This window comes from Trifolium pratense, linkage group LG1 (assembly GCF_020283565.1).
Source record: "Trifolium pratense cultivar HEN17-A07 linkage group LG1, ARS_RC_1.1, whole genome shotgun sequence".
NCBI lineage: Eukaryota > Viridiplantae > Streptophyta > Magnoliopsida > Fabales > Fabaceae > Trifolium > Trifolium pratense.
In genome coordinates, this window is record NC_060059.1 from 22,021,733 (window position 1) to 22,049,371 (window position 27,639).

Genomic DNA, 27,639 nt, shown 5'->3' on the forward strand with positions numbered 1-27,639 from the left:
AAGAACGATTTATCAACAACGGTTCAATTTTGATTTTTAAAATTTCTATTGAGAAATCCCTGTTTCAAAAATCGATTTAACGATGAAGTTAAAACAATTTTTATTGTACTTTGAGAAAATCGTTTTGCCTAACAATGATTTCTCTTCGTTGCCATTTTTTATTCTTATTTTTAAAAACTTTTTTTTTGTTGTTTTTTTAATATTAAAAACATTTTTTTAATTAATTAATAATTATTAAATTAATTTCAAATCAAATAAATGATTAAAAAAATTAGATATTGAAAGATTATTTTTTATTACATTAATTTAATATTTCAATATAATAGACACTTGATCTATTATTTTATTTTTTTTTGGTTACAAGATCTATTATTTAATTTAATACTACAAGGTTTGACACATTTTCACGAACCCATCAATAATTTGAACCAGTCAAACATTCAATTTCTAACAACGAAGAATTAATAACGTTAAATTTTGAGCAACCAATTTCTATAAATATTTGATTCACAAAAAAAATAAGTGATTTGTGCACTAATTATATAACAAGGATTTTTATAATTTACGAAATGTATAAGCTTTTGGATTTATTAAATTGTCCATATGACCTAACTCAACTGTTAATACTGAATACCAATATTGTTAGTTAAATGTGGTGATACGAGTTCAAACTTGAAACCTCACGGTTGTATGCAATTTCAGTGGCATTTGTGTGAATAAATGTAATGTGCGAGTTGCATCTACTCTTACATTACTCTTTTGAAGTCATATATATTTCATATGCTGTCAAAAAGCTTTCAAAGATAAGGCAAAAGGGAAAGACCACTTTGACACAGTTTCTTCATTTAATTAGCTAAGCAATATCCAAATACAGTAGTTGCAGATGAAGTACACCTGATGATATCTTCAGCTTCACCCTGAAAAATACATTAAAAACAACCTTCAACATGAAGCTATTCTTAAATCATCATCACTTTCTCTCTCTCCCTCAACTCTAATCAATTTGTAAGAGATGTACACGTCTTGCTCAATATTTATCATTACTTCAGCATATATAGTCAAATTTTACTTTATTTTTTTTCAACATTTTATTTACTCTCTCTCTCTCTCTCTCTCTCTCTCTCTCTCTCTCTCTCTCTACAGGTAAAAAGGGTTTGGTTTGAAAAAGACAATTATTACATAAAGAAAAAGCTTCATCATGGAAGGAAACTATATGAATAGAAACACAACAACTACTCATAGAGATCATGAACATCTTCATCAACATCATCATCATAACTTGAGATTTGAGGAGCATACATGGGGAACATCATGGCCAGCAAGAAACTATGCTTGTAGTTTTTGCAAAAGAGAGTTTAGGTCAGCTCAAGCATTAGGTGGACATATGAATGTTCATAGAAGAGATAGGGCAAGATTAAGATCATCATTAATATCTTCTTGGGTTAATCCTGATCAATGCCCTAATACTAATAATAATACTAAACCTAACCCTACTATTACTACTACTACTACAACTAATTCTCTTCTTTCACCTTCTACACAATCTCCTTTATCTAATGATGAGATTTTCAATGTTTCTTCAAACCCTTATCTCACTTTATCATCTTCTTCTTCTTCACCATTCTTAGCTCATACTAGCCATGATGATAAGAAACCAAGACTCACTACACCTTCTCTATCTCTTCCTCTTTTGAATCCTCAAAGAAGACAAATTATGAAAAGCTATGAAGAAGTGAAGAAGCATAATGTTTTGATGAATAGTGAGCAAAACATTAAATTGGAGTTAGGAATAGGGTTTGTTGAACATCAAGAGGAAAAGTTAGATTTGGAGCTTAGACTCTAGCTAAGTTATTTTATCTAACCAGGTGCAATTTATAAAACAAATTTATATATTTGTTTTAACTTTCTTGAATTAATTCTAGGAGTTTTTATTATATTATTATGCATTTCAAGGAACTTATTAATTAATTATTTAATATTTTGTTTATCTTTTGTTGTAATTTGGTGTTTAAGTAGTTGTATGAGATTTATCTTGTAGCTTTGATTGATTTGGTTCTACTCTCATTGAATGGTTGATCCAATATTGTGTAGAAAATTAATTCAAATGCAGGTATTGATCAAGTGATTTATAAATTTTTCTAACCATATGATTCACAAAACAATGTAAGTGATGAATCTTCAATATATGCCAAAATATATTTCTTCATAACGTATCTTTATTGTATTGATCCGTCACACAGTTAAAATTACCAAGTTGTTAGATGTATTTATGTGATTAATTTTTTTTTTTCTTTCTGGTAGAATGTGATTAAATATTCTTAAACTTTAAACTAACTTTTGAAATAATAATCAAACTCAATGAACTCAATGATATTCAAATCTATCTAATAATGTTGTTGTTACTACTCCCTCCTATCCTATTTTATATTTCTGATCAATTTGGATTCATATTTTTATTTTGGTCAATTTATTATTATTATTATTATTATTATTATTATTATTATTATTATTATTATTATTATTATTATTATTATTATTATTATTATTATTATTATTATTATTATTATTATTATTATTATTATTATTATTATTATTATGATCTATGATCATTGATCATTATATTTGTCTTATCTGCAATCATATTTTGATTTTGGTCAATTTGTTCTTCTCACCTTAAAAGTCTTACAGTCAAATTTCAATGATTCTTGTTTTAGTTTGACTGATGTAAATAATACGTTTGATTTGACTGATTTCATAAATTAAACTTAATTTCATGAGGAAGTCTTGATCTCTAGATGAACATGTGACTTAGATAAAAATATTCCAAATAAATAATACTACTTCTTATACTTGTGTTGTGTTCTTTCTTTGGAAACACAATATCAAATTGAACCAGATATATATATCAGTGACATCAAAACATTATAATCATCACAAAATTCACAATAAGATTAGTTGGAGTATATGCATTTAGTTTCTCAAAATAACTTCACATTTTATAAATTTAAATAATAAAAAAAGAAATATACACTAATAATATAAAATAATTTTAAACTATCATCTAATAATAATTTTGTATTCTATCGAGTCGCTACACTTCACTTTCCTGATATGATATAAAACATTAAATTATTTTTATTAATTTACACTAACACATATTTATTAAAATTCTTTAAATATAGATGTTCTCTTTTTCTTTTCTTTTTTTTTAATTTTTTTAATTTGTTTTTCTTACTTTTGTTGGTATTTCTCTATTCCCTATATGCCCCCAAAATGGGATGTGGGACAGTGCTTACTCAAGTAGAAATAGGTGTAGAATAAAAGGAATACTCGGAAATGATGTCATTAGGGTCAGGAACATTCAACATGTTATGAATTCAATGTCCTTTTCAGATATATGTAATGTATTATGGAGAACTGTTTATCACTCAAAGAATACAGAGTAACAATGGCTAGAGACAGAGTGTTATATATGCAAACTACTCTCTTTCTTTGTGCTACTCTTGTTTTTCACTAAATATAGGTCTTATTTCAAGAAGAAAACATAGTTATAGTAACTTCAAAAAATATAAGAGTTAATTGATATTATAACTTCAAAAAATATAGTTCAAATTTCAAAATAATTGTACAAGTCCATTGAGTCATTTTAATAATAATTTCCAAGAAATTTAGTTATAGTAATTCTAAAACTATACTAATATATTTTTGGCTTAATTAGTATTTTAGTCCCTTAAAGATATTTTAGGTTTCACAATGGTCCCTTAAAGAAAAAAATATCAGGATTGGTCCCTTAAAGGCATATTTGTTTCTCAATTGGTCCTTTCCGTCAATTTTTTACAAAAAACGTTAGTTTTAGTAGACTGGATTGTGGATGTTATTAAGTGTAAGTGGTCCACAAAAAACCTTATTAATTTTTAAAATTTTAACTATTGAAATTTTTTGTTGTATTTGGAGTTAAAATTTAACGGAAAGGACCAATATGGCAAAAATATATGTCTTTAAGGGACCAATTCGGGCATTTTTTTTTTAAAGGACCAATTCGGACTTTTTTTTCTTTAAGGGATTATTGTAAAACCTAAAATGTTTTTAAGGGACCAATATACTAATTAAGCGTATATAGAATAGACACCACATTTGTTTAGTGTTTATAATATAAAGTCAGAGAGGTGGTACTTGTTTTGGTATAATCTAACGAGAGGCCATTAGATATTTTGCATGTTCCCTATGTGATCATGTATGATGACTTTCCTAGTACAGAAATTCTTGGCTCTTGACAACACCAACTAAAACAAGAAACTCATCATCATTCTCTTCCTCCCTTAAATATTGAGAGTCTCTTAAATTCAGTAGCCCAAGATTGATAAATTAAATTTAAATAAAAAAATTTCCAATAAGTCATTATTAAAATTGCAATTGGAGAAATCCACGAATTCTAGCTCAACTGGTAAAAATATATCGAAATTGTTAGGTCAGGTTAGACGTTATAATCGGAGTTCGTGCATGAGTTTTCAATGACTTGTCATTTCGTCTATATATATATATATCTATTAAAAAATGAAACCAAATTTTTTTTAATCACAAATTGTTAGTTGTTAGTATATTACAATATTGTTATGTTAGTTTTTTTTGCCAGAATTTAAACCCTGGACATCCAACTTCTTGATCCTTATTAAGGATTCCTTAGATCAACTAGCTTATCTAGATGAACTACTCACCCTCACCTAACAATTCCGTGTTATTATTTTATCTATCTATTAAAAAATTTGTAATTAGAGGACGAGGTTTGAAATAACTTGAGAGGAAGGTAATAAGGGATTAAATTAATTTTAAGGTAGGTTTGAAGAAATTGAAGTGCATCACAAATGAAGTGCAATGATGTAAGAAAAATATATGAAAGAGGAATGAAGGGTTGAGGAATGGACGTAAGAAATAAGTGGTAAAGTGCAGTTTTAGTGAAAGAAAGAAAGAAAGAAAAGAAGGAAGAATGGGATAAAGTAAGGTAGTCGGCGGACGTCACTTTCTTCTACCATTCATTTATTTTAACTTTCATTCAACCAAAACTACCTTTGCCATCAATGAAATCAAACAAACAAATCTCATCATTTCCCAAACCACAAACTAAATAAACTAGTACCTTTACATAATGAATCATATCATATACACCTCATATATATATATATATATATATATTATGTTGGGTTTGATTGTCAAGTCCAAAAAGTTGAAAATTAGCTATTGATGAAGTCCCTCATCACTTAGAATGATGAAGTAAGGGGGAAACCAAAACTATATATTGGACATAAGTTCTTTGTTTTTAGATGCACTAGTTAGTAGCATTTTAAGCTTATTTCTGACTTTTTTGTTTTCTCTTTGTACTCTTTTATTAGAGTGTTGTGAGATGTAGTTATGTATTTGCTTTGGATAGGGTCAGTGTACTGGAGCCCATGGGAAGGTCGAAGACGGTCTATGTATTGTAAAAAATTTCATATAGTGTTTATTATTTGGTTATCGGTTTTGACAACGGCCGTTTCTCCGATTTTTTAGTTTCCATTGTGTTGTGATTGCGTTATTTTATTTTCTCTATGCCTGTTTTTTCCAAAAACTGATATCAGAGCTTTTGGTTTGATTCAAGGAGGAAGGAGTTCCGCTGTGAAATTTAGGCTAGGGAAAATTGATGGAAGAATCATGTTTGGATTTATTCCGACCGCGGAGAACATGCCATTCGACAAGGAGATTATGAAATTGCAGAATCTTGGTTTGATAAAGCTTCTGAATATTGGAAACAAGCTATAGACTTTACCCCAGATAATTATATTGAAGCACTGAATTGGTTGAAGATCACATGGTGTTTTGAATAAGAACCTTCTGTTTATTATTTTGTTTTTTATAATCAAATAGTAGTCTCTCTATGAGAGAATAGCATAGAGAGAAAAATAAATAAACAAATTCATCTCATATAGTTTTGACAATTCGATCTTTATATGTCTTGACAATTTTATTTTTATCTATCTATCTATATATATAAATCTCAAATAGTTTTCCTACCACTAATCCTAACCCTAATTGTATCAACCAATCATAGCCTTTAGATCATATTTTTTTGTGGATAAATTAAGAGTTACATAGTAAGTGGAATGTTTTAATTCATACCATAAATGCAATAAATCATTATATTGGATTACTAAAATGCTTGCCTCACTACTTCCCGTTAGGCATGGCAATAAAACCCATACCCGCGGGTACCCACCCAAACCATACCCGTTTGGACGGGGAATACCCGAGTTGACTGGGTTTGGGTTCGGGTTTGGGTTTTCCCCGATTTCAAAAGATGGGTTTGGGGCGGGTAATGAGTACGTTGATACCCACCCCGAACCCGTCCCCGAACCCGCCCCGCTTATACTAAAAATTAGATTTTACCTCTTTTAAATTAGAAACGCTTAAACAATCTCTTAAATTAGGTTCATATATTTATTTTTTATTTTAATTTGAGTATTAAACAAACCATTTTCTCTATTTTTTTTTCTTTATTTAAAAAAATATTGTTGAGAAAAAATAATTTTGGACATTTAACTTTTTTTTAATAAAAAAATACTAAAATATAATCTAAATTCATGTGGAAAGAGGCGTAATGGGGATACCCGAAACCCGATGGGGATACCCGATCCCCGTTGGGTATGGGTTTGGGGTTATCATTTTTATCCCCGCTCGAATTTGGGATGGGTTTGGGGAAACCTGAACTTTATGGGTTTGGGTTTGGGGAGGGCAAAACCCGTCCCCGCCCCGCCTCATTGCCATGCCTACTTCCCGTTGAAATTGTTATATCCCTCCTCATACATATATGAGCATGTGAAATTTCTATTGAGAAGAATGATATGTTTCTGAAATTCTATTATTTTATTGTATCTATCATTTTTTTCGTATTCAACGAGTGAAACTATATATAGATTTTGATTCTCTTTATTTTATTTTAACTCTTTATTCTATTTTAACTCTTCATCATAGTCATTGTATAGTAAATTCTTCTACGGCCAATTCTCTTTCTCATCCTTATTTCTTTATTTCTTTCCCTTTTAATATTCAATATTTATTTTTTCTTAGCATTCTTATTCTCTAATTTGTGATATTTATATAGTGGGACTTTGTATGATATTTACAAGAACTACAAATAAATTGTTTGAAATGCAAATACAAATATAATTCATATTGTTAATATTTTTAATTAAGTTTTATTGTTAATATTATTTTGATAACATCTATTAATTGTTTCAATTATTAATTTACTATTCATACAAATAATTTTTTGACGTTTCATTATAAAACAACGGATAATGCCCGTGCATCGCACGGGTAAATGTCTAGTATATGTTTTATGCTTTCTAGTGAGCCTCCAACTAAGGCTCATTACTTCAATTCATTGATTTTAAAAACATAAATAAAATAATTCATTAAATGGAGTCTTGTCAATTCTATTTTGAAGTATATATTGACAATTCTATTTTGAAGTCTTGACAATTATTTTTAAATGGTTTATACTTTCTAGTGAACCTCCAATTCATTAAATGGAGTCTTGTCAATTCTATTTTTAACCATTGACAATTATTTTTATGTCTTGACAATTCGATCTTTATGTCTTGACAATTCTATTTTAAAGTCTTGACAATTCGATCTTTATGTCTTGACAATTCTGTTTTTATGTTTTATGCTTTCTAGTGAGCCTCCAACTAAGGCTCATTACTTCAATTCACTGGTATTAAAAAAATTCATTAAATGGAGTTTTGTCAATTCTATTTTGAAGTCTTGACAATTCTATTTTGAACTCTTTAAAAATCAAGTCAAGGATGTGCTGATGCAATCAGGGTTACACAAGGTGTTCTTGGCATAAAGTTGTTCATGTGGAATGTCTGGGCATTTAAAGAGAAATTGTCCAGGTAGAGGAGCATGTGTTCTTATGGTATTTCCGCTATACCATGCAAAAGTTCAAGTTATTGCTAGCAGATTCAGAACAACACATAAACATTGGTTGCAAATGATGCAAGGTGTGTGGTGAGATGTGTCGATGGATGAAGATCTTCCTGGAAGCCAACATGAGAGTTGCACTGTAATCTTTCAGCAAGGTTTCGACATGAAGTTAAATCTTGGGATGGTTTAGTTCCAAGTGAAGAAAATTCTTGGGATGGTTTAGTTCCAAGTGATGTATACTTGTTATGGTGGAGTATGACACTACAAGAAAACAAGGCTTTACTGGCGCCAAAAGCCCTCAATAATGCACAATTTTCGTCAAAATTACATGCATTACTGACGGCCAAGGGCCCTCTGCAATAACTCGTCGGTATTGATTACTGGCGGCCCAGGACCGTCAATAACGTTACTGACGGCCTGGAGCCACCTATAATGACCATTCGAAATTCAAAAAGTAATGAACATTTGTGACGGCCTGCAGCCGCCAATAACGGAATTCGAGGGTGAATTCCTGGCGGACTGCAACCGTCAGTAAAGTTGTATTAATTTAAAAAAAATTTTAATAATTTAATTATTTAAAAATCAATATTAATAATATTGATTTTTAAATAATTAAATTATTAAATTATTATTTTTAAATTCTAGTTTTAATAATTTAATTTTTTTTTAAAAATATACTGCATAATAAATAATTAAAAAATATTAAATATAATTTTATTTTTACAAAAAAATATTAAAATTTAATTAAAAGCATAATATAAATACTTAACATAAGCATAATTAAACATAACAATAATATTGTCATTACAACCAAGCATAATTGAACATACCATCACAAAAAAAAAAAAATTAAACATAATAAGTTGTCGTTATGTTATACAACTAATTAAATCAACAGATAATTAAAATTACACATCAAGGTCGGTCAGACTGATTTAGTGGTTGCTTCCCCTTGCCACTGTATGTTGGCTCACGCGGCCTTCCTTGGCCTCGGCCTCTACCTCCCTCAATTATTCTTACTAGGGGGAGTATCGGTCGCGCCATAGGAGGTCGTGCCACAGGCCTATGAACGAAGTTTCTGGCTTGATTGGGATCAAAGTTGGCTTGATTCGGGAAGAAATTGTCTTGGAGTTGATTGGGGTTGTCATGTGGGATTATGAAGTCTTGTTGATATAGATTTGATGATCTCTGTCGATGGTATTCGGTGAAAGCAGTTTGTTGATTATTTCTACCGCTTCCGCCACTACTGCTTCCACTTGTTTGCCTAACAGGATCAAAAAATTGCAAATGAACTGGATCATTAAGCATTTGACTCATATCCTCTATGCTCATACTCAGTATTGGATCACCCTCTCGGTACTCCGGCAACTGATTCAAATTGACCATGTTATTCAAATCCGGTCGATATTCTTGTTCACCGGCATTTTGATTTTGTCGTGTCGATCCCTGAGATGATGATCCAACCCCCGCCGCCCTCTGCTGCGCAAAGAATTCCTGCAAACGAAGTTCAACCCGTTGGTCCACCCGCTCATCAAGTGTTGCTTCGTACTCTTCGCGAACTTCTTCTCGAATCGTGGCCCTCATTCGCGCTAGATACTCATCATCGGTTTCCTCTCTTTGAGCTGGCTGAGAGCGTCCTGTACTCATACTAGATCTAGATGTGTAACTGACATCTCTCAATCCACTTGGGTCACTTTCATATAAAGAAGATGTAGACCCAGCAGCGAATTTGCGACCTCGATTCGCACCACCAGCATTCTTAACAAAAGCCAACGAAATCTTGTTTCGACGAACCTCATCACTATCTCGCCTATGAGGTAGTAATCTTTGTTGGTTGGCGTTATATTCTTCAACAAAAATTTGCGTCAACCTCTACAATAAATTAAAAAATAATTATAATTAATTAATTATAATGTTTAGATATAATTATAATGTTTAAAAAATAATGTTATAAGAAATAAATAATAAATACTTACCGAAACATCTTGCGACCTTGTTCGCGTCCATTCACCGGATTCTGCATACTTGTGTATCAGTTCATTCATTTCCATAAAGGTGGGTGAACGACCAAATTGTTGAATGAACTCAAGGCGAAGTGTTCCGGCAGATTTCGAACCTCCAGAGTGTACGCATGCACGATTGGCTTCATCAGTATTTCTGTTGTTTTTGTTCTTCTGACATTTTGCCTTATACTCTTCCTCTTCCCATCTGAGGCGCAACAGAGGGTATGAATTACCAGCGAGCCAGAGTGGTGGTTTTGAAGGATCCTTTTTAACCTTTTTTCGTGCTTCAAAAAGTAAGGTCGACAGACGCTTGGTGGCTTTTTTGTTGAATATTGCCTCAATAGTCGCTGTGTGGTGATTTAGCCAAGTTACTTGTGACTACGAAAAATAAAGAAAAATTGTTAATAAATTAGTAAATATATATATATATATATATATATATATATATATATATATATATATATATATATATATATATATATATATATATATATATATATATATATATATATATATATATATATATATATGTTTAGTAACAAAATTGATTGAATAAAAAAGTAATTATAAATAATAACGTACTCTGAAGCCATTCCAAAATTGTTGATATCCACGTTCATCTGCTCTGACCTCCGTCCAATTTAGATATGGAGCTTGAAATTTGGATTTCAATGCATTGTTGATGGCCTTCGTTGCCGCATTTTGCGGTTGCAAACTGCACAAAAATGAATTAAAACAATATATATATATATATATATATATATATATATATATATATATATATATATATTAGTTAAGAATGATAATCATATATATCCAATTAATTTATTAAACACAAATTCTTAATAATAATTAACTTACTCTGTGGCGGTGTATGGCATGATGATGGGTCTATTATATCGGTCAACCAACAATTCATGTTGAGGAGCTAGAAGTGCAACTTCGGCAATTTCCTCATCCTCGTGGTCATCATCATCGTCGTAGGAGTCGTATTCTTCTTCCACACCATCTACAGTCCGAGACTTTGGCATACCCTCCAAATATCGATTCCGAACAACATGGCGGGGTAAAGCACGTCTACGTCCTCCGCGTCCGACGCCCGGTGGTGGTGGAATATCATCAATGTCATCATCAAAATTGTCTTCATCTGGATTCATCTATAATAAAGAAATATATGACAAATATATATATATATATATATATATATATATATATATATATATATATATATATATATAATTAAGAAATACATGACAAATATATATATATATATATAATAATTCATCATCATTAAACGATAAACAAATGCAACCAAAAACAAATATTCAAGTACAACGATTAAATATTATTACAACGCGAGTAACTATATTATAAAATTAATTGTCATCCCAATCTGATACATCTTCATCATCACCGCCTCCATCATCACCATTAGCTTCGACGTCCTCTTCATCAACATCACCATCAGAATGTACTTCTTCGGCTTCTTCTTGTACACAAAGTTGATTAAAAGTTTCAACTGCAATGACATCATCAACATTGGACATCTCATCTTCCTGATATGGTTCATCTTCACGTTCATCTATCTCATTTTTTTCAATCAGACCCCTTGGTTTTGAAGTTATTGCGGCACACCAACCTCGCTTATCCCTTGTAGTCGATGGATAAGGGACATAGTGAACTTGTCTGACGTTATGAGCCATAGCAAACGGATCATACAATGGATAATGTTTGTTCATTTTTATGTCCACGGTATTAGTCTTTGAATCATATCTGGTACCTCTATTTGAAGGATCAATCCATTTACAGTAAAACAACACGACTGTTTTCTTGTAATCAAGGTAATTGTATTCGAATTCAAATATGTTCTCAATAACACCGTAAAAATCTCCTTCACCATTTTCAGTCACACCTTTCATACACACTCCACTGTTTACTGTTGTTTTTCCTTCACTCCAACTGTGTGTCTCAAATCTGTAACCATTGACAAAGTAGGTGTGCCATTGTTTAACGATTGACTTTGGGCCATCAGATAAGTTTCTCAAGTGTTGTATGATACGAGTTGCGGGTGTTTGAAGGTACATGTATTCTTTGAACCAGGCTGGAAATTGCGAATTGATTTGAGTAGAAGTATGTTGTGTTAAAAACATCCTAAGTTATTAAACATGGTTAGTTATAAGCGAACTTGGAATAAATAATTATTTAATTAATTAATTAAAAATACTCACTGTAAATAGGGCTCGACTTCATTGCAATTAATCAGCAAGTGAACATGCGCCGAATATAGAACTTTGTCACCAGGATACAACACTTTCTCACCACCACCATTACGACCAGGCAAGCTGAATATTGACATGTTTAATGGGTGAATTCTCACAGGCCGAGATGTTTCAGTTTCATTGCGAATATGGCTTGATGACAACGAGTCTTTGAAGTAATGTGAACAAAAGTAAATTGTTTCGCGGTGTAAGTATGTTGCACAAATTGAGCCTTCGACCCTAGCTTTGTTATTCACGGCACATTTTGCATAACCCATGAAACAAACTTTCAAACGGGTACATCCATCTATATTGAACCGGCCCATCTATAGTGTTGTATGATACGAGTTGCGGGTGTTTGAATGTACATGTATTCTTTGAACCAGGCTGGAAATTGCGAATTGATTTGAGCAGAAGTATGTTGTGTTAAAAACATCCTAAGTTATTAAACATGGTTAGTTATAAGCGAACTTGGAATAAATAATTATTTAATTAATTAATTAAAAATACTCACTGTAAATAGGGCTCGACTTCATTGCAATTAATCAGCAAGTGAACATGCGCCGAATATAGAACTTTGTCACCAGGATACAACACTTTCTCACCACCACCATTACGACCAGGCAAGCTGAATATTGACATGTTTAATGGGTGAATTCTCACAGGCCGAGATGTTTCAGTTTCATTGCGAATATGGCTTGATGACAACGAGTCTTTGAAGTAATGTGAACAAAAGTAAATTGTTTCGCGGTGTCAGTATGTTGCACAAATTGAGCCTTCGACCCTAGCTTTGTTTTTCACGGCACATTTTGCATAACCCATGAAACAAACTTTCAAACGGGTACATCCATCTATATTGAACCGGCCCACCAAGTCTAGCCTCATATGCAAGATGCACCACAACATGCTCCATAGAATCAAACAAGGCAGGAGGAAATATTCTCTCCAACTTACACAAGATCAGTGGAATGTCATTTTCCATCTTGATGAGATCAGCCTCTCTTAGCGTTGTCGAACACAAATTCTTGAAAAATTGACTGATTTCAATAAGCGGATTCAATACATGTTGGGGTAAAGAACTAAATGCAATCGGAAGTAAAGTCTGGAAAAAAACATGACAATCATGACTTTTCATCCCACGCATCCTTTCGTGGTCAACATCAGCGCATCTCGCCAAATTCGACGAATAACTGTCTGGCATCTTCACTTCTTTTACCCATCGACAAACAGATTTTGCTTCGTCAGAAATAAAGTATAGTTTGCACGAGGTTTAAGAAGTTTGCCGTTAGATGTCTCCAACAACAACAGTTCGTTACGTTTACAATATAACCCTATGTCTCTCCTCGCGTTGTCATTATCTTTCGTTTTTCCTTTGACATTCATGACAGTGTTAAATATATTTTCAAACACATTTTTCTCAATATGCATAACATCAAGGTTGTGACGTAAAAGGTTGTCTTTCCAATACGGCAGATCCCAAAAGATACTTCTTTTTGTCCAGTTGTGCATTTGTCCATAACCACGCGGTTTAGAGGCGACACCACCTACAACCTCAACCTTTGGAATATCTTTCACTTTGTTCCAGACTTGTCGAGATGTCAAATAATGTGGTAGATCATGAGTCTCGGTCTCACCATGAACAAAAACATTTTTATTTCTTCTAAACGGATGATCAGTAGGCAAGAACCGACGATGACAGTCAAACCAAGTAGCCTTCCCACCGTTGTGTAACCAAAATGCTTTGGTGTCCATCATGCAAATAGGACATCCTAGTTTACCATGTGTCCCCCATCCAGACAACATCCCATATGCAGGAAAATCATTAATGGTCCACATCAAAGCTCCTCTCATATTGAAATTTCGTTTTTGATTGATATCATACGTCGCAACACCGTTCCACAATCTCTTCAAATCATCAATCAAAGGTTGTAAATAGATATCAATACCAACAGTTGGACTAGATGAGCCTAGTATTACAGCGGCTAAAAACATGTAAGGTTTTGACATGCACATGTCAGGAGGAAGATTGTACGGGGTAACCAGAACAGGCCAACATGAATATGGAGTGGCTGATACTTGAGTATATGGTGTAAATCCATCTGAGCATAACCCAAGTCGGACATTCCGTGGCTCCGAAGCAAATTCGGGATAAACTTGATCAAAATGCTTCCAAGCCATTCCATCAGAAGGATGTCGCAACTCACCTGACATTTTTCTCCTTTCATAGTTTTCACGATGTCATTTTACTGGCAGTTTGCATCGATGCATACAACCTTTGTAACCTTGGTATTATGGGTAAATAGAACATCGCCTTTCTTGGGATTGGCTTCCTTCTGACTGACCGTGAATTTCTTGTTACACGATATCTTGGTTCTTGACAAAATTTACATTCAAGTAATGCACCTTCAGCTACACCAAATTCGTTGTTATAGTACAACATACACCCGTTAACACAACAGTCAATTCTCTTCGCTCCGAGTCCTAACTTTGCAACCAATTGTCTTGCTTCATAATAATTTTTTGGCAAATCAATAGGGCGGTCTATTGTTATATCCAACATCAGTTTCGTTATCAAGTCTATGGTGTATTCTGAAACAAGACATTCAGACTTGATACCCAAAAGTCTAGTACACACCGTTAACTTTGGGCTTCCTCATTTGGTCGCTCGACGTTAACATCAACGTCATATTCATCATCAGCAGGGTCGTCGACGTCATTTGGCACATAAATCGGCGTATTAAACCCAAGGGAATTAGTTATCATATTGTCCATCTCATTTAACGGATCATAATGCTGATGATAATATTCGGGAACAACAACGGGCTGAAAAACACTGCTTGAAGCACGATTTTGATTCACGGGAACACTCGTGGAACATCCCTCGCCATGACTTGACCAAACCCAATAATTAGGTTGGAATCCCTTTTTATATAAATGAGACCTAATTTCATCTTCGCTGCGTATTCTTGTACATCGACAAAGTACACACGAACATCTAATTCCCCTTCACGTATCACAATGTCATTATATTTTACTGTATTGATAAACATTTCGACCCCTATTTTAAATTCCTCTTTAACTCGTCCTCTCTTTCCAGGATTATGTCTATCGTACATCCAATTACGATTGGTAAAATCCATATCTGCGTAGTTTAATTAATATATAATTAGATCAATGTATTAAATTTACTTTATTTTTCAAAAGTATTTTGGACATATATATGTCTACTCAACAATAACATATTACATATTTATCGTTGTGTTGTTTATTATTTCAAAGAATACTAACTTTTTATTTTTATTTTTTGACGCAAATATAAACTTTTAACATTTTATTTTTAAAGTTTATGGTTTATTAAATCTAAAAAATACTAAGTTTTTTAGTTGACAAAACTACCGACTTTTAACATATTATCTTTTTTTAAATATAATATTTTTCTTTTGTGGATTATTATTTCACAAAATACTATTTTTTTGAAAAAAAAAATTCTTTTTTTTAAAAAAATATTTACTGTTTTCGAAATTTTCAAATTTAAATATTTTTTTTTACAAAAAAAATAATTTTAATACATAGTAATAATAAAATGTTAGTAACAAATTACCAAGTACTAATTAATAATTATTACTAAGTATACGATAAAAAAAACTATCACTAAGTATTATAAATTAAAATTACATTACTTACTTGGGTGCCGTGTAGAGTCTTACTTGGCGCGCTCCTAACCACAAACTCCGCTCCTAACCCACGACCTCCGATGACCACGAGAATTTGCTAATAAAAATGGTAAACAACAAATATTAGAACATAAACATTTAAATAACAAAGCAAAAATTTTAACTTTGTAAAAGTAAAACACAAACACTTACCACTTTTTGGATGGAGATATGAAAATTAAATTACTTTTTTTAAAAATACACAAACTATTAAGATTTTTCTTTTTTAAAAAGAATTTTTTAAAAATTTCGGTTTTAAAAAAAAGAATATAAATATACTGTTTTTTTAAAAGAAAAAAAAAACTTTTTTTAAATTTTTTTTACTGTTTTCGAAATAATCAAATTTAAATATATTTGTTTTATTTTTTTTTACAAAAACAATAATTTTTATACATAGTGATAAGAAAATGTTAGTAACAAATTACAAAATACTAATTAATAACTATTACTAAGTATACGGTAAAAAAAAAACTATCACTAAGTATTATAAATTAAAATTACGTTACTTACTTGGGTGCCGAGTAGATTCTTACTTGGCGCGCTCCTAGCCCACGAACTCCGCTCCTAACCCACAACCTCCGACGACCATGAGAATAAGACTTGCTAATAAAAATGGTAAACAACAAATATTAGAACATATACATTTAAATAACAAAGCCAAAATTTTAACTTTGTAAAAGTAAAACACAACACTTACCACTTTTTGGATGAAGATATAAAAGTTGAAAGTATGAAATTTAAGAGAGAAGTTAGAGAAAATTTAGAGAGAGAATGGAAATGTAAAAATGAAGTGAAGTAGAATGGATTTGTTGAAGAGTTATAAATAGGAGAAGTGAATTAATGTTATGTTTCCAACGGTCAAATTTGAATTTTCGAATAATTCAAGCATTACTGACGGCCCCAGACCGCCATAAATATCCAACGGTCTTCCATTACTGACGGCCTGAAGCCGTCGTAAAGTATGACACATTTTCCATCCTTCAAGACGCATTACTGACGGCCCCTGACCGCCACAAATTTCCAACGGTCCTTGCATTACATACGGCCTGCAGCCGTCGTAAATGCTGACACGTTTTCCGTCCTTCAAGACGCATTACCGACGGCCCTTGACCGCCACAAATGCTCATTTTGACCGTTTTGAATTTTTACGTCCTCCAAGATGCATTACTGGCGGGCCTTATACATTATTGACGGCTTGGAGCCTTCAATAACTCACAAATACATTACTGAGGGCCTTTAGCCCTCAATAAGTTTGGTCGCGAATAACATGTTTTCTTGTAGTGTGATTGTCGGTATAGACAATGGAAGCGGAAGATGGAACTCTTGCAATCAAGGTGGAGATTGTTGGGGTTGATTGTCAAGTCCCACATCGCTTAGTTTCTTAAATAAAAAAGGGAGGTTGAAAATTAGCTATTGCAGAAGTCTCACATCGCTTAGAATGATGAAGCAAGGGGAAAACCAATGCTATATATTGAACACAAGTTCTTTGTTTTTAGATGCACCACTTTAAACTTATATTTGACTTTTTAGTTTTTCTCTTGTATTCTTTTATTAGAATGTTTTGAGATGTAATTATGTGTTTTGCTTTGGAGAGTGTCAATATACTGGGGGCCGTGGGAAGGTTAAGGGCAGTCTATGTGTTGTAACAATTTTCACATAGTGTTTATTTTCTTTATGCCTGTTTTTCCCAACAATATATAATTTCTTTTTCTTCTTTTAAATTATTTTTTGGTCAATTGGATTCTAAAAGTTCACCAAAGTCAAGATTTAAGTTAATTTTTTACCAACTGAATTGTTCTTCATTTTATAAGTTATTATTTATGGATTAGATGTTGGAGAAAAATAGCTTTTGCATTCAAATCAATGTGTAGTTACATGCCAAGAGGCTCATTATATAGGAATACAATCTAACTGAATTCCCTAAAAACACTCAACATAACAAACTAACTGAAAAACTACTAACTAACTAGCTTGCTTGTCGGGCAAGTTAGCTTCAAGTCACAATCAGTTCAACATTCCCTCCCTTAAACTTAGTTGTGCTGATCAACTGAGTTTACATCTTCTGCCATATTTGAGCTGCTGCACAAGCCTAACATCTGTTTCAGCTTTTCAAACGATTCCAACTTTAAAGCTTTTGTCATTATATCAGCAATTTGATTTTGAGAAGCACAATGCTTTAATTCAACAATTCCTTCAGAACTCAGATTTCTTAAGAAATGAAATCTTATATCTATATGTTTACTCCTTCCATGAAGCACAGGGTTTTTGCTCAATTTGATGGTTGAGCTGTTATCACAGAAAACATCTAGACACTTTTGCTGCTTCAAACCCATACTTTCAAGTATTCTTTTCAACCAGATTCCTTGACATACACAATGTGCTGCAGCAATGAATTCAGCTTCTGTAGTAGATAGTGTGACAATAGGTTGTTTTCTTGATGACCATGATACTGCACCTGATCCAAGTATGATTACATACCCTGATGTACTCTTTCTATCATCCACATCTCCACCATAATCACTATCAGAATAAGCTATGAGTTCAGTTTGATTGTCCTTCCTGTAGAGAATTCCAACCTCAAGAGTGCTTCTTATGTACCTTAGTATTCGTTTGGCTGCCATCATGTGAGTTTCAACAGGGTGTTCCATGAATCTAGCTATCATATGTACAGCAAACATCAGATCTGGTCTAGTAGCAGTCAAATACATCAAGCTTCCTACAATTTGTTTGAACTGTGTAGGGTTTACTTCTTCACCTTTATCATGCTTTGAGAGTTTAGTACCAGTTACTATAGGGCTACACACAGCATTACTTTTATCCATCTTGAATCTTTCCAATACTTCTTTAGCATATCTTTGTTGACATACAAAAATTCCTTTTTCACTTTGAATTACTTCAATGCCAAGAAAGTGCCTCATTTTTCCCAAATCTGTCATGTCAAAAGTTTTCATCATAGATTCCTTGAATCTCTTGACCATAACACTATTGTTTCCAGTAGAAATCAAGTCATCAACATAGAGGCTAATGATCAACAAATCAGCATCACCATTTCTCTTCACAAATAAAGTGTGTTCATGAGGGCATTTTTCAAATCCTTCCTTAGTGAAGTATTGCTCAATTTTGCTATACCAAGCTCTTGGAGCTTGTTTCAATCCATATAGTGCTTCGTGAAGTCTATAAACTTTGTTCTCACTACCTTCCTTTATGTAGCCTAAAGGCTGTTCTACATAAACTGTCTCATTTAGTTCTCCATGGAGGAAAGCACTCTTCACATCTAGTTGGTATACTATCCACCCCTTCATTGCTGCAATAGCCAATAAGCATCTTATTGTGTCCCATCTAGCCACAGGTGCAAACACCTCCTTGTAGTCAGTGCCATATTTCTGAGCATACCCTTTGGCTACAAGTCTAGCTTTGAATTTTTCAATCTCTCCTTTTTCATTTAACTTGGTCTTGTATATCCATTTAACTCCAATAACTTTGGCTCCTTTAGGGAGGTCAGTGAGTTCCCAAGTGTTATTTTTCTCTATAGATTCAATTTCATTTTTCATAGCAGCTTTCCATTCTTGACTTTTTTCTGCATCTTCAAATTTTACAGGATCTTCTTGAACACACGGACCAAAGACTATCAAATTCATAGATTCTTCATCTATAAAATCCTCTTCATCCATTGTAGTATCATAATCAGCATGCCATGATGGTGGCTTTCTAATTCTCCCTTGATCCAAGTTTGAATTAGAAGCACTTGCATTTGTTGTAGTAGAAGTACCTGTGTGTTCAGTGATTGGTACATCTGCAGATGTATCTTCTTGTGTGTTGTCAGCAAGTTCTTCATTCACATTGTCTCCTCCACCTGCTTCTTCATCACTATCTGTGCTCATAGTATTGGCAGGATCCTTTGAGTTATTCCATTTCCATTTTTCTTGTTCAGCAAACTTCACATCTCTGCTAATAATGATTCTTTTTGTTGGTGGGTGGTAAAGTCTATATGCCTTAGATTCTTCACTGATTCCAAGAAAAATACACTTTATACTCTTATCATCTAGCTTTTTTCTTTGAGCATCTGGAACATGTGTGTATGCAATGCATCCAAAGACCTTGAAGTGTTTCACAGTGGGCTTGTTGAAACTCCATGCTTCTTCAGGTGTTTTATCAGGTATAGCAGCTGCAGGACTTCTATTTAGCACATATATAGCCCAATTGACTGCTTCAGGCCAGAATTCTTTAGGTATACTTTTGCTTGCCAACATGCTTCTTACCATATCCATAATGGTTCTATTCTTTCTCTCTGCTATCCCATTCTGTTGAGGTGTGTAGGCTGCTGTGAGCTGTCTTTTGATACCATTTTCTTCACAAAATTCTTTGAATTCATTGGAGTTGAATTCACCTCCTCTATCAGTTCTTAAGCAGCAGATAGCTTCACTAGTTTCCTTCTCCACCATGCTTTTGAACTTCTTAAAGTAGTCAAAGGTACTTGATTTATTTTTCAGAAAATACACCCAAGTTTTCCTACTAAAATCATCAATAAAAGTAAGTACATATTTGTTGTCACTGTTGGATGAAGGAGTTATGGGACCACATATGTCAGAGTGAATCAATTCTAACCTCTTTGTTGATTTCCAGTTACTAGTCTTTGGAATGCTGTCTCTGTGTTGCTTGCCAATTAAGCAATCTTCACACACAAGTTTTGAGTCTTCTATCTTAGGTAAGTCTCTTACCATGTTCTTCTGATTCAAGAGTTGCAGACCTTTGTAGTTAAGGTGGCCATATCTGCAGTGCCAGAGATGATTCATGTCTTCAATTTTCTCTTGAAAACATGCCATTTTTGCTTCAGTGATGATGGGATAGAGATTGTTGGAAGCAATTTGAGAAGACATGATCAACCCCTCTTCTTGATGGTAAACTTTACACCAGTTATTCTTGAACACAAAAGTGAGATTTTTCTTTTGAAGTTGTCCTATACTCAGCAGATTATTTTTCAACTCAGGGATGTAATATACTGCAGTGATGACTTGTGTCAAACCATTCATTTGCAGCTTAACATTGCCTCTTCCTACCACACTCATTTGTGAGTTATCTCCCAATCTTACAGTTTCTCTAAAATTTGTATCAAGATCAAAGAACCATTCTTTAATTCCACACATATGGTTACTACAACCTGAATGTAGATACCAAATTTTACTCTTTGCACTGTTGGTTAAGGATCTATCAAATGCCATCAGCAAAACCTCTCTACTTTCATTATAGTCAGCATAATTTGCATAATCTTCACTATCAGGACATTCATATTGAAAGTGACCAAGTTTATGACATTTATAACATTCTATGCTTTCTTTATTCAATCTTTTACCTCTTCCTTGGTTAGTTCTGCCACCACGACGTCTGCCTCTAGTTGAGTTTCCACCTCCATGTGTGATCTTTAAGGCTTGATCTTCTTCTTTTGCTGGTTTCATCTTCTGCTCATGAACCAACAAAGATCCTTGGAGTTCATCAATAGACAAAGTCTCCACATTATTTGATTCTTCTATAGCACAGACCACATAGTTAAATCTTCTAGTCATGGATCTAAGAATTTTCTCAACCACAATGCGTTGTTCCATTGTTTCTCCTTGAATCTTCATCTTGTTTACAGTGGCAAGAACTCTTCCAAAGTAATCATTCACTGATTCATCGTCTTTCATACGCAAGATCTCAAATTCTCCTCTCAAAGCCTGCAACTGAGCCCTCTTGACCTTAGTTGATCCTTGATACTTGTGCTTCATGGAATCCCAAATTGCCTTTGATGAAGATTTGTCAAGAATTGTTTCAATGATTGTTCTATCAATTGCTTGAAACAAATAATTCTTGGCTTTGAGATCCTTCAATCTTGCTTCATTAACAATTCTTGTTTGTTCAGCATTAGCATTTGCTGCAAGAATTGGCACACCTGTTTCTACAATGCTCCAATATTCCTTCGATTGAAGCAGGTTTTCCATCAACATGCTCCAATGATCATAGTGACCATCGAATTTTGGTATTGGAAAACCAAAATCCTTGTTCTCCGCCATTGAAGAACCTTCAAGAAATCACCAATTGAGTTTAAAGAACACACCCAGATGTTGTGTATGCACACACACACACTTGTTTCCCTCCCTCAAGAAGAAAAATCAAACAAAAAACTCAAGCTCACACAATGTTTCCCTGGATTTCTGATTGAATGCACCACAAGATGTGGCGATGATACCACTTGTTGGAGAAAAATAGCTTTTGCATTCAAATCAATGTGTAGTTACATGCCAAGAGGCTCATTATATAGGAATACAATCTAACTGAATTCCCTAAAAACACTCAACATAACAAACTGAAAAACTACTAACTAACTAGTTTGCTTGTCGGGCAAGTTAAGTCTTAAATGATACATGGTGATCAAATTAATAATAAGATTGATTAGATTTATGATTTAAAATTAATTTGAGTGATATATAAGCATGAAAAGAAGAGTTGATGTAATTGAAGATCTGTTTGATATTAATATAAGTGTAAATCACATATATATATATATATATATATATATGAGCAAACTGCAACACTATTATTGAGTGTGTTCGCGAACTACCACTGTTAAACAATTTGTACTCTACTACTAGTTTATAAACATATATTTACAACATGTCCTAAGCGATGTGGGATTTGTTATCAATGAATTAGAATTATGAATGGCACAAACCACTAGCTCTCTCTTATTCTCTGTCTGTCAGCTCTCGTGCTCATCATGAGACAGGGCCGCTGTAATCTTTTCTATTGTTTCCGAAGCTGGGATTGGAATTTAAGATTCTAGGGTCGATACCACCATCGAGCATATTGCAGCAATCCAATATCGCTAACTGTCCTCCAATTGTTTGATGAAATGCCAATGAGTCAAGTGGTTATTTGAAATGTCCTCACTAGTAGGTGTGCTTACAAGGGTCTTGAGGTATTTGTGCTCTTTGAAATTTTTGAATTTTCAAAGCCATTCTCATTTGAAATGTCCTCACTAGTAGGTGTGCTTACAAGTGGTTTTACAGTCTTTCTATATCTAGCAAAGTATCGTCCTTTTTTTAGAGGACAACTAAAATAATAGACTGGAGTAAAGGGGCACCCCTGTCCAAATACATCAAGATGTGTTAAATGACTTACAGCAAGTAAGGAGACATTTATAAAACAGGATTTTACCACCATTCAGTAAGAAATAATTGAATTTCCAACTCTTGCATTTAGCAACAACCAATTTCTGACCTTGATCATATATATTCATATCTATCATTTCATATAAATTCAGTTGTATGGAATAGTAACAAATCTAATTTCTATGCATCCATTTGGCTTAGCCGTGTCTGATATGCAATTATACATTACAATTAAAAAATATATGACCTGTGACTTCTACATCACTCTTACAAAACTCACGCAGTATTTTATCATTTTGAATAATGACTTGTAAATTAGACTTTGATGAGAGTGTCACACCTCCGTGTGCATTTCAGAGCACTTTGATTTTTTTCACCCCCGCGTGCCGTGCCACGTGCTTAACGCGTCAAGAGACGGGGCCTTGGGCCAACATGGCCTAGGCATGGAATTTTCTTTGTCTTTCTTGGCCACGGTCCTACCACGATACATGGAGGATGCCTGACACCTCCGTGTGCATTTCGGAGTTTGTCAATAGTTACTTTTGAAGCAAAAGTGTTGACCATTTACTGGAGTGAAATTTAAAGTATCGTTGATAAAGGCATACAAACATGTTTTTCCACTTCTACTGGCAGAAGGATTTACACATGATGTTTTAAGACCTTTGGTTGAGATAAAACCTATTTGTAATGCATGCTAATAATTAAGCATTGTGATAGTTATGTTAATGTTTTAACATTTGAAACTACTGACATCTTGAGGTGTAAAGAAATATAGCTAGTTTTTTGGGGTTGTGAGTATGTGATCCTTTATTGTTTTTAGCTTACTAGTCTATGGCTTTTTTGTATTTAGTATTTTTTTCTTTCTTTTAAAAGTACTTTTAATTGTTCCTTTATCTTTTGTCAGAATTTTAGATAAAGAGTTGGTTTCAGACTAAGTTCCAAGACTGACTCACCACAAGGCCCTCCTCAATGGTGTAGGTTGTGTAATTTATGTTTGATGTGTATATATCATTGGTGGGGTGTAATTACTTCAGAATGCAGCATATGAAACTTTATAATGTGGATTTTATGTTAAACTGTGTTGATTATAGTATTATTAGGGGCGTGTTAGGTCTAATAAAATGACACAGAGGTTGAGGTAGTGACTCCGCAGCAATGATGAAATGAGGTATGAAAGGGATATAGAATAGCTCTCGGCTCGGTGGACTATTTCTCACTTTCTGTTTTCCTTTGATTTCTTATTTAGCTAGATTCTACCTCTCTTGTTTCTTTATGAATTAGTTGACTGCTAAAACTAGTGCTACTGAAGTTGAGTCTGAAATGAGCTTTTTGCAGGAGAAACTAACCGAGACCCATCGGAGTTGGAATTCGAAGCTAGGCCTTCAAAAGATGGGGCATGGTGAGTGAGCACATATGCAAAATTGCGATTCTACAGGTATACTAAACAAAACCAAAACAGAAATTTTCTTGTTAGTGTTACCATTGCTTTTATTCTTTTTTTTTTGTTTTTCACCACCAGTTTAATCTGGTTCGGGGGTCAGTTTTGGCATCAAGTGGTTCCAGCCCCCTCCGGATCGCAGTTGCGGGGGATCGAACCGTGGTCCTCCCTACCAAGTTCAGCGCCAATCACCACTGAACCAACTAACGATTGGTATTGCTTTTATTCTTTAGAACACAAAAAAAAAAAATTGGTTTTATTCCTTTACTCAGTGAATTAATTTGTGTTTATTGTGAAAATACATATGCAGGAAGCAAAGAATAGGCTTAATTTAGCACCACACCTCATTAACTTTAACCATTTCTTTTAAGTGTCATTTTTAACAATAGAATGAGATTACATATTTTTCAAAACACACAGTGTTGAGAAGTGAGCAATCGTTGATTTAAAGTTGTTCTTTACTTTAAATCCAAAATAAAATGTAAATTTTTTTACTGATTTATCCGTATCAGATTTAATACTATTCCAAGTTTTGATCCTTTATTGTAATAATAAGTAAGTATGTTAGCCCGTGCCGTGTACGGGACAATGTTTTTTTTAATAATATTTATGTATTTTGTTTTAATTTTTTGGACTAAATGTATTTTGTTTTAATTATTATTTGAGTAATTTAAATTAATTTGGTTTAAAATTCTATGATGAAATTGACATAGTTTTTGTTCTGTTTATAATATTTATCATATAAATGTAAGAATACATTTTTTTTAATAAATATGTGTAAAAAAAATTAGGTTATTATTATCTCGTTCTATAAACGACATGAAAAGTTGTATTTAAATTTTGAATTTTTTGTGATGCCTACTATACTCCATCAATTTTAAGCAATACAGTACATTTACCTTTTTATTTCAATTGTGAAAATTTTTAGAATTCAACAATGTTAAAGGACTTTTTTTGTTTGAATATTTTTAATTTGGTTTTTTTTTTGTTGAATTTATATAATTTATTAGTTAAATATATTGAACAAAACAAAAATATGGGCATAAATATAGGATCTAGTATAAATTACAAAAAATAAGCCTTGTATTAATATATGAGTATCTTCCATAAATTACTCCCTCCGTTTTTTTAGTGTACATTAACGTCGGATTTAGCGTTCTTATCTAACTGTTGTTTTGTTTGATGAAAAAAAAGTAGAAAAAAAAATGGTACGATTTGTCAATTACTCTTATCTTTTTCGATACAACTAAATAATGCTATATATTTGGAAAACTAAAGGTTTTTTTTTTTTGTACTTAACATATTAAATTTTTTGTGTGCATAATATATTAAATTTATTGGAAAGAGAAATTGTGTGAAAATAAAAAGAAATTTATTGGTGAATTAAGATGGGGATATAATAGGAAGATAAAGTGCAAAATACAATTTCTTAATTTGGTGTTACTATTCTAAAATGATACTTAAAAAAAAAAGACGTAGGGAGTAATAAAGAAAAGGCTCCCATATTCATAAATGCGTATAGAAATATAGATTTTTTTAGAAATTTAAATAGACCAGCATATCAATATATGAGTAAAAATAAAGGTTCTAGTATAAATTACATAGAAAAAAAAATAGGCTTATATATTAATATATGAGTAGAAATATTAGTGTCCATAAAAATTACTAAATATAAACCAATGTATTAATATAAAAATAGAAATATAGGTCATCGTAAAAAAAATTTAAAAAATAGGCTCAAGTATAAATTACAATGCGTAGAAAAAAGAGTATAAATTACAAACAAAAAAAAACTTATGTTAATATGCAGCGCTTGAATATTAATGAAGCTTCAATGAATGTTACAAAACAAATTCTCTGAAAAATGTATGAGAGATCGTGGAATCATATACATACATCTAGTAAAAGAAGATACTATAAAAATTTCAATGCTACCCATCCTTACGAATAGACACATGAAGATATGGGTATTTTTTTTTTGGTCTTTTAAACCCATAATTAATGCAGGTAACTCAAATTTATTTATCATATAATTCTTTTTTTTATATAATTTTTATTATATAATTCTTTTTCACGAGACCTATAATTTTACTCATATATTGACATGCATGTCTATTTTTTATAATATTTACGGTGACCTATATTTATGTGGATATATTAATGTGTGTCTATTTTGTTTATACTTTATACGGGGAAATTAGTCCTTGGAAATTTGAATGAGTCTTATAAATGGGATGAAGAAAAATCTCGAAGGATCTTATATTTAAGGATGGATGAATGGATCTATATTTCTATTAATATATTAATTGATACTCATATATTAATATGCATGCGTATTTTTTGTATAATTTTTAGTAGACCTACATTTGTAATCGTATAATAATTGTGTCTATTAGAGAGTCTTATTATATTTGGAACAAGTTGTTGCCTATGAAATGTAAGTAACTAATATATCAATTTTTTAACTCATTAATTAGCGTAAGTCCTATGAATTATAGTCTTCAAACTTTAACTCATTACAAAAAGCTTCTTTATTTTATTTTAAAAATTTATATTGAACTTTAATTATTATTATTATTATTATTATTATTATTATTATTATTATTATTTACTTTTATATTTTGTAAGACATGTATATGACTATATTAAAATGAGAAACATCATTTATTATTATTATTATTATTATTATTATTATTATTATTATTATTATTTACTTTTATATTTTGTAAGACATGTATATGACTATATTAAAATGAGAAACATCATTCCCAACAACTTCAATACTTTATTCATATGAACAAGTTGTCACTTATAAATATTTACAATTATAATTATTATATACCGAACAAAAATCTTACAATGACGAATAATTCTATAACGGGACTAATTTCATACTATACAATATTCGTCTTACAATGACGAATAATTTTATAACGGGTATTATTATATATACTAGTGTTTAAAATAAAATAAAACTCAAGAAAATAAGAAGTCCAATATGAGAGTCCAAATTAATGAGAATCACAATTCATCACACCAATATAAATCATGGATACCTACAACATATCATTGGTAATAAAAAAAAGAAGAAGAAACTTAAGAAATAAAAACACACATCATATT

General features: G+C 32.2%; 1 protein-coding gene and 1 long non-coding RNA gene across 2 annotated transcripts; both read left to right on the forward strand.

Annotated features, from left to right (window-relative positions):
• The first annotated feature begins 1,198 nt into the window (after positions 1–1,198).
• Positions 1,199–1,843, forward strand: LOC123890230 (transcriptional regulator SUPERMAN-like). Its single transcript, XM_045939794.1, has one exon. It carries the CDS (start codon positions 1,199–1,201, stop codon positions 1,841–1,843), a length of 645 nt encoding a protein of 214 aa, XP_045795750.1.
• Positions 1,844–22,526: 20,683 nt separating this feature from the next.
• Positions 22,527–25,080, forward strand: LOC123897269. Its single transcript, XR_006804890.1, has 3 exons — positions 22,527–22,885; positions 24,414–24,513; positions 24,827–25,080. It is a non-coding gene; the product is annotated as an uncharacterized LOC123897269 (long non-coding RNA).
• Positions 25,081–27,639: the final 2,559 nt, after the last annotated feature.

Bases quoted from the DNA above. Each gene is read 5' to 3' on its own strand.
- LOC123890230 (XM_045939794.1), top strand. From the start codon at position 1,199: ATGGAAGGAAACTATATGAATAGAAACACAACAACTACTCATAGAGAT.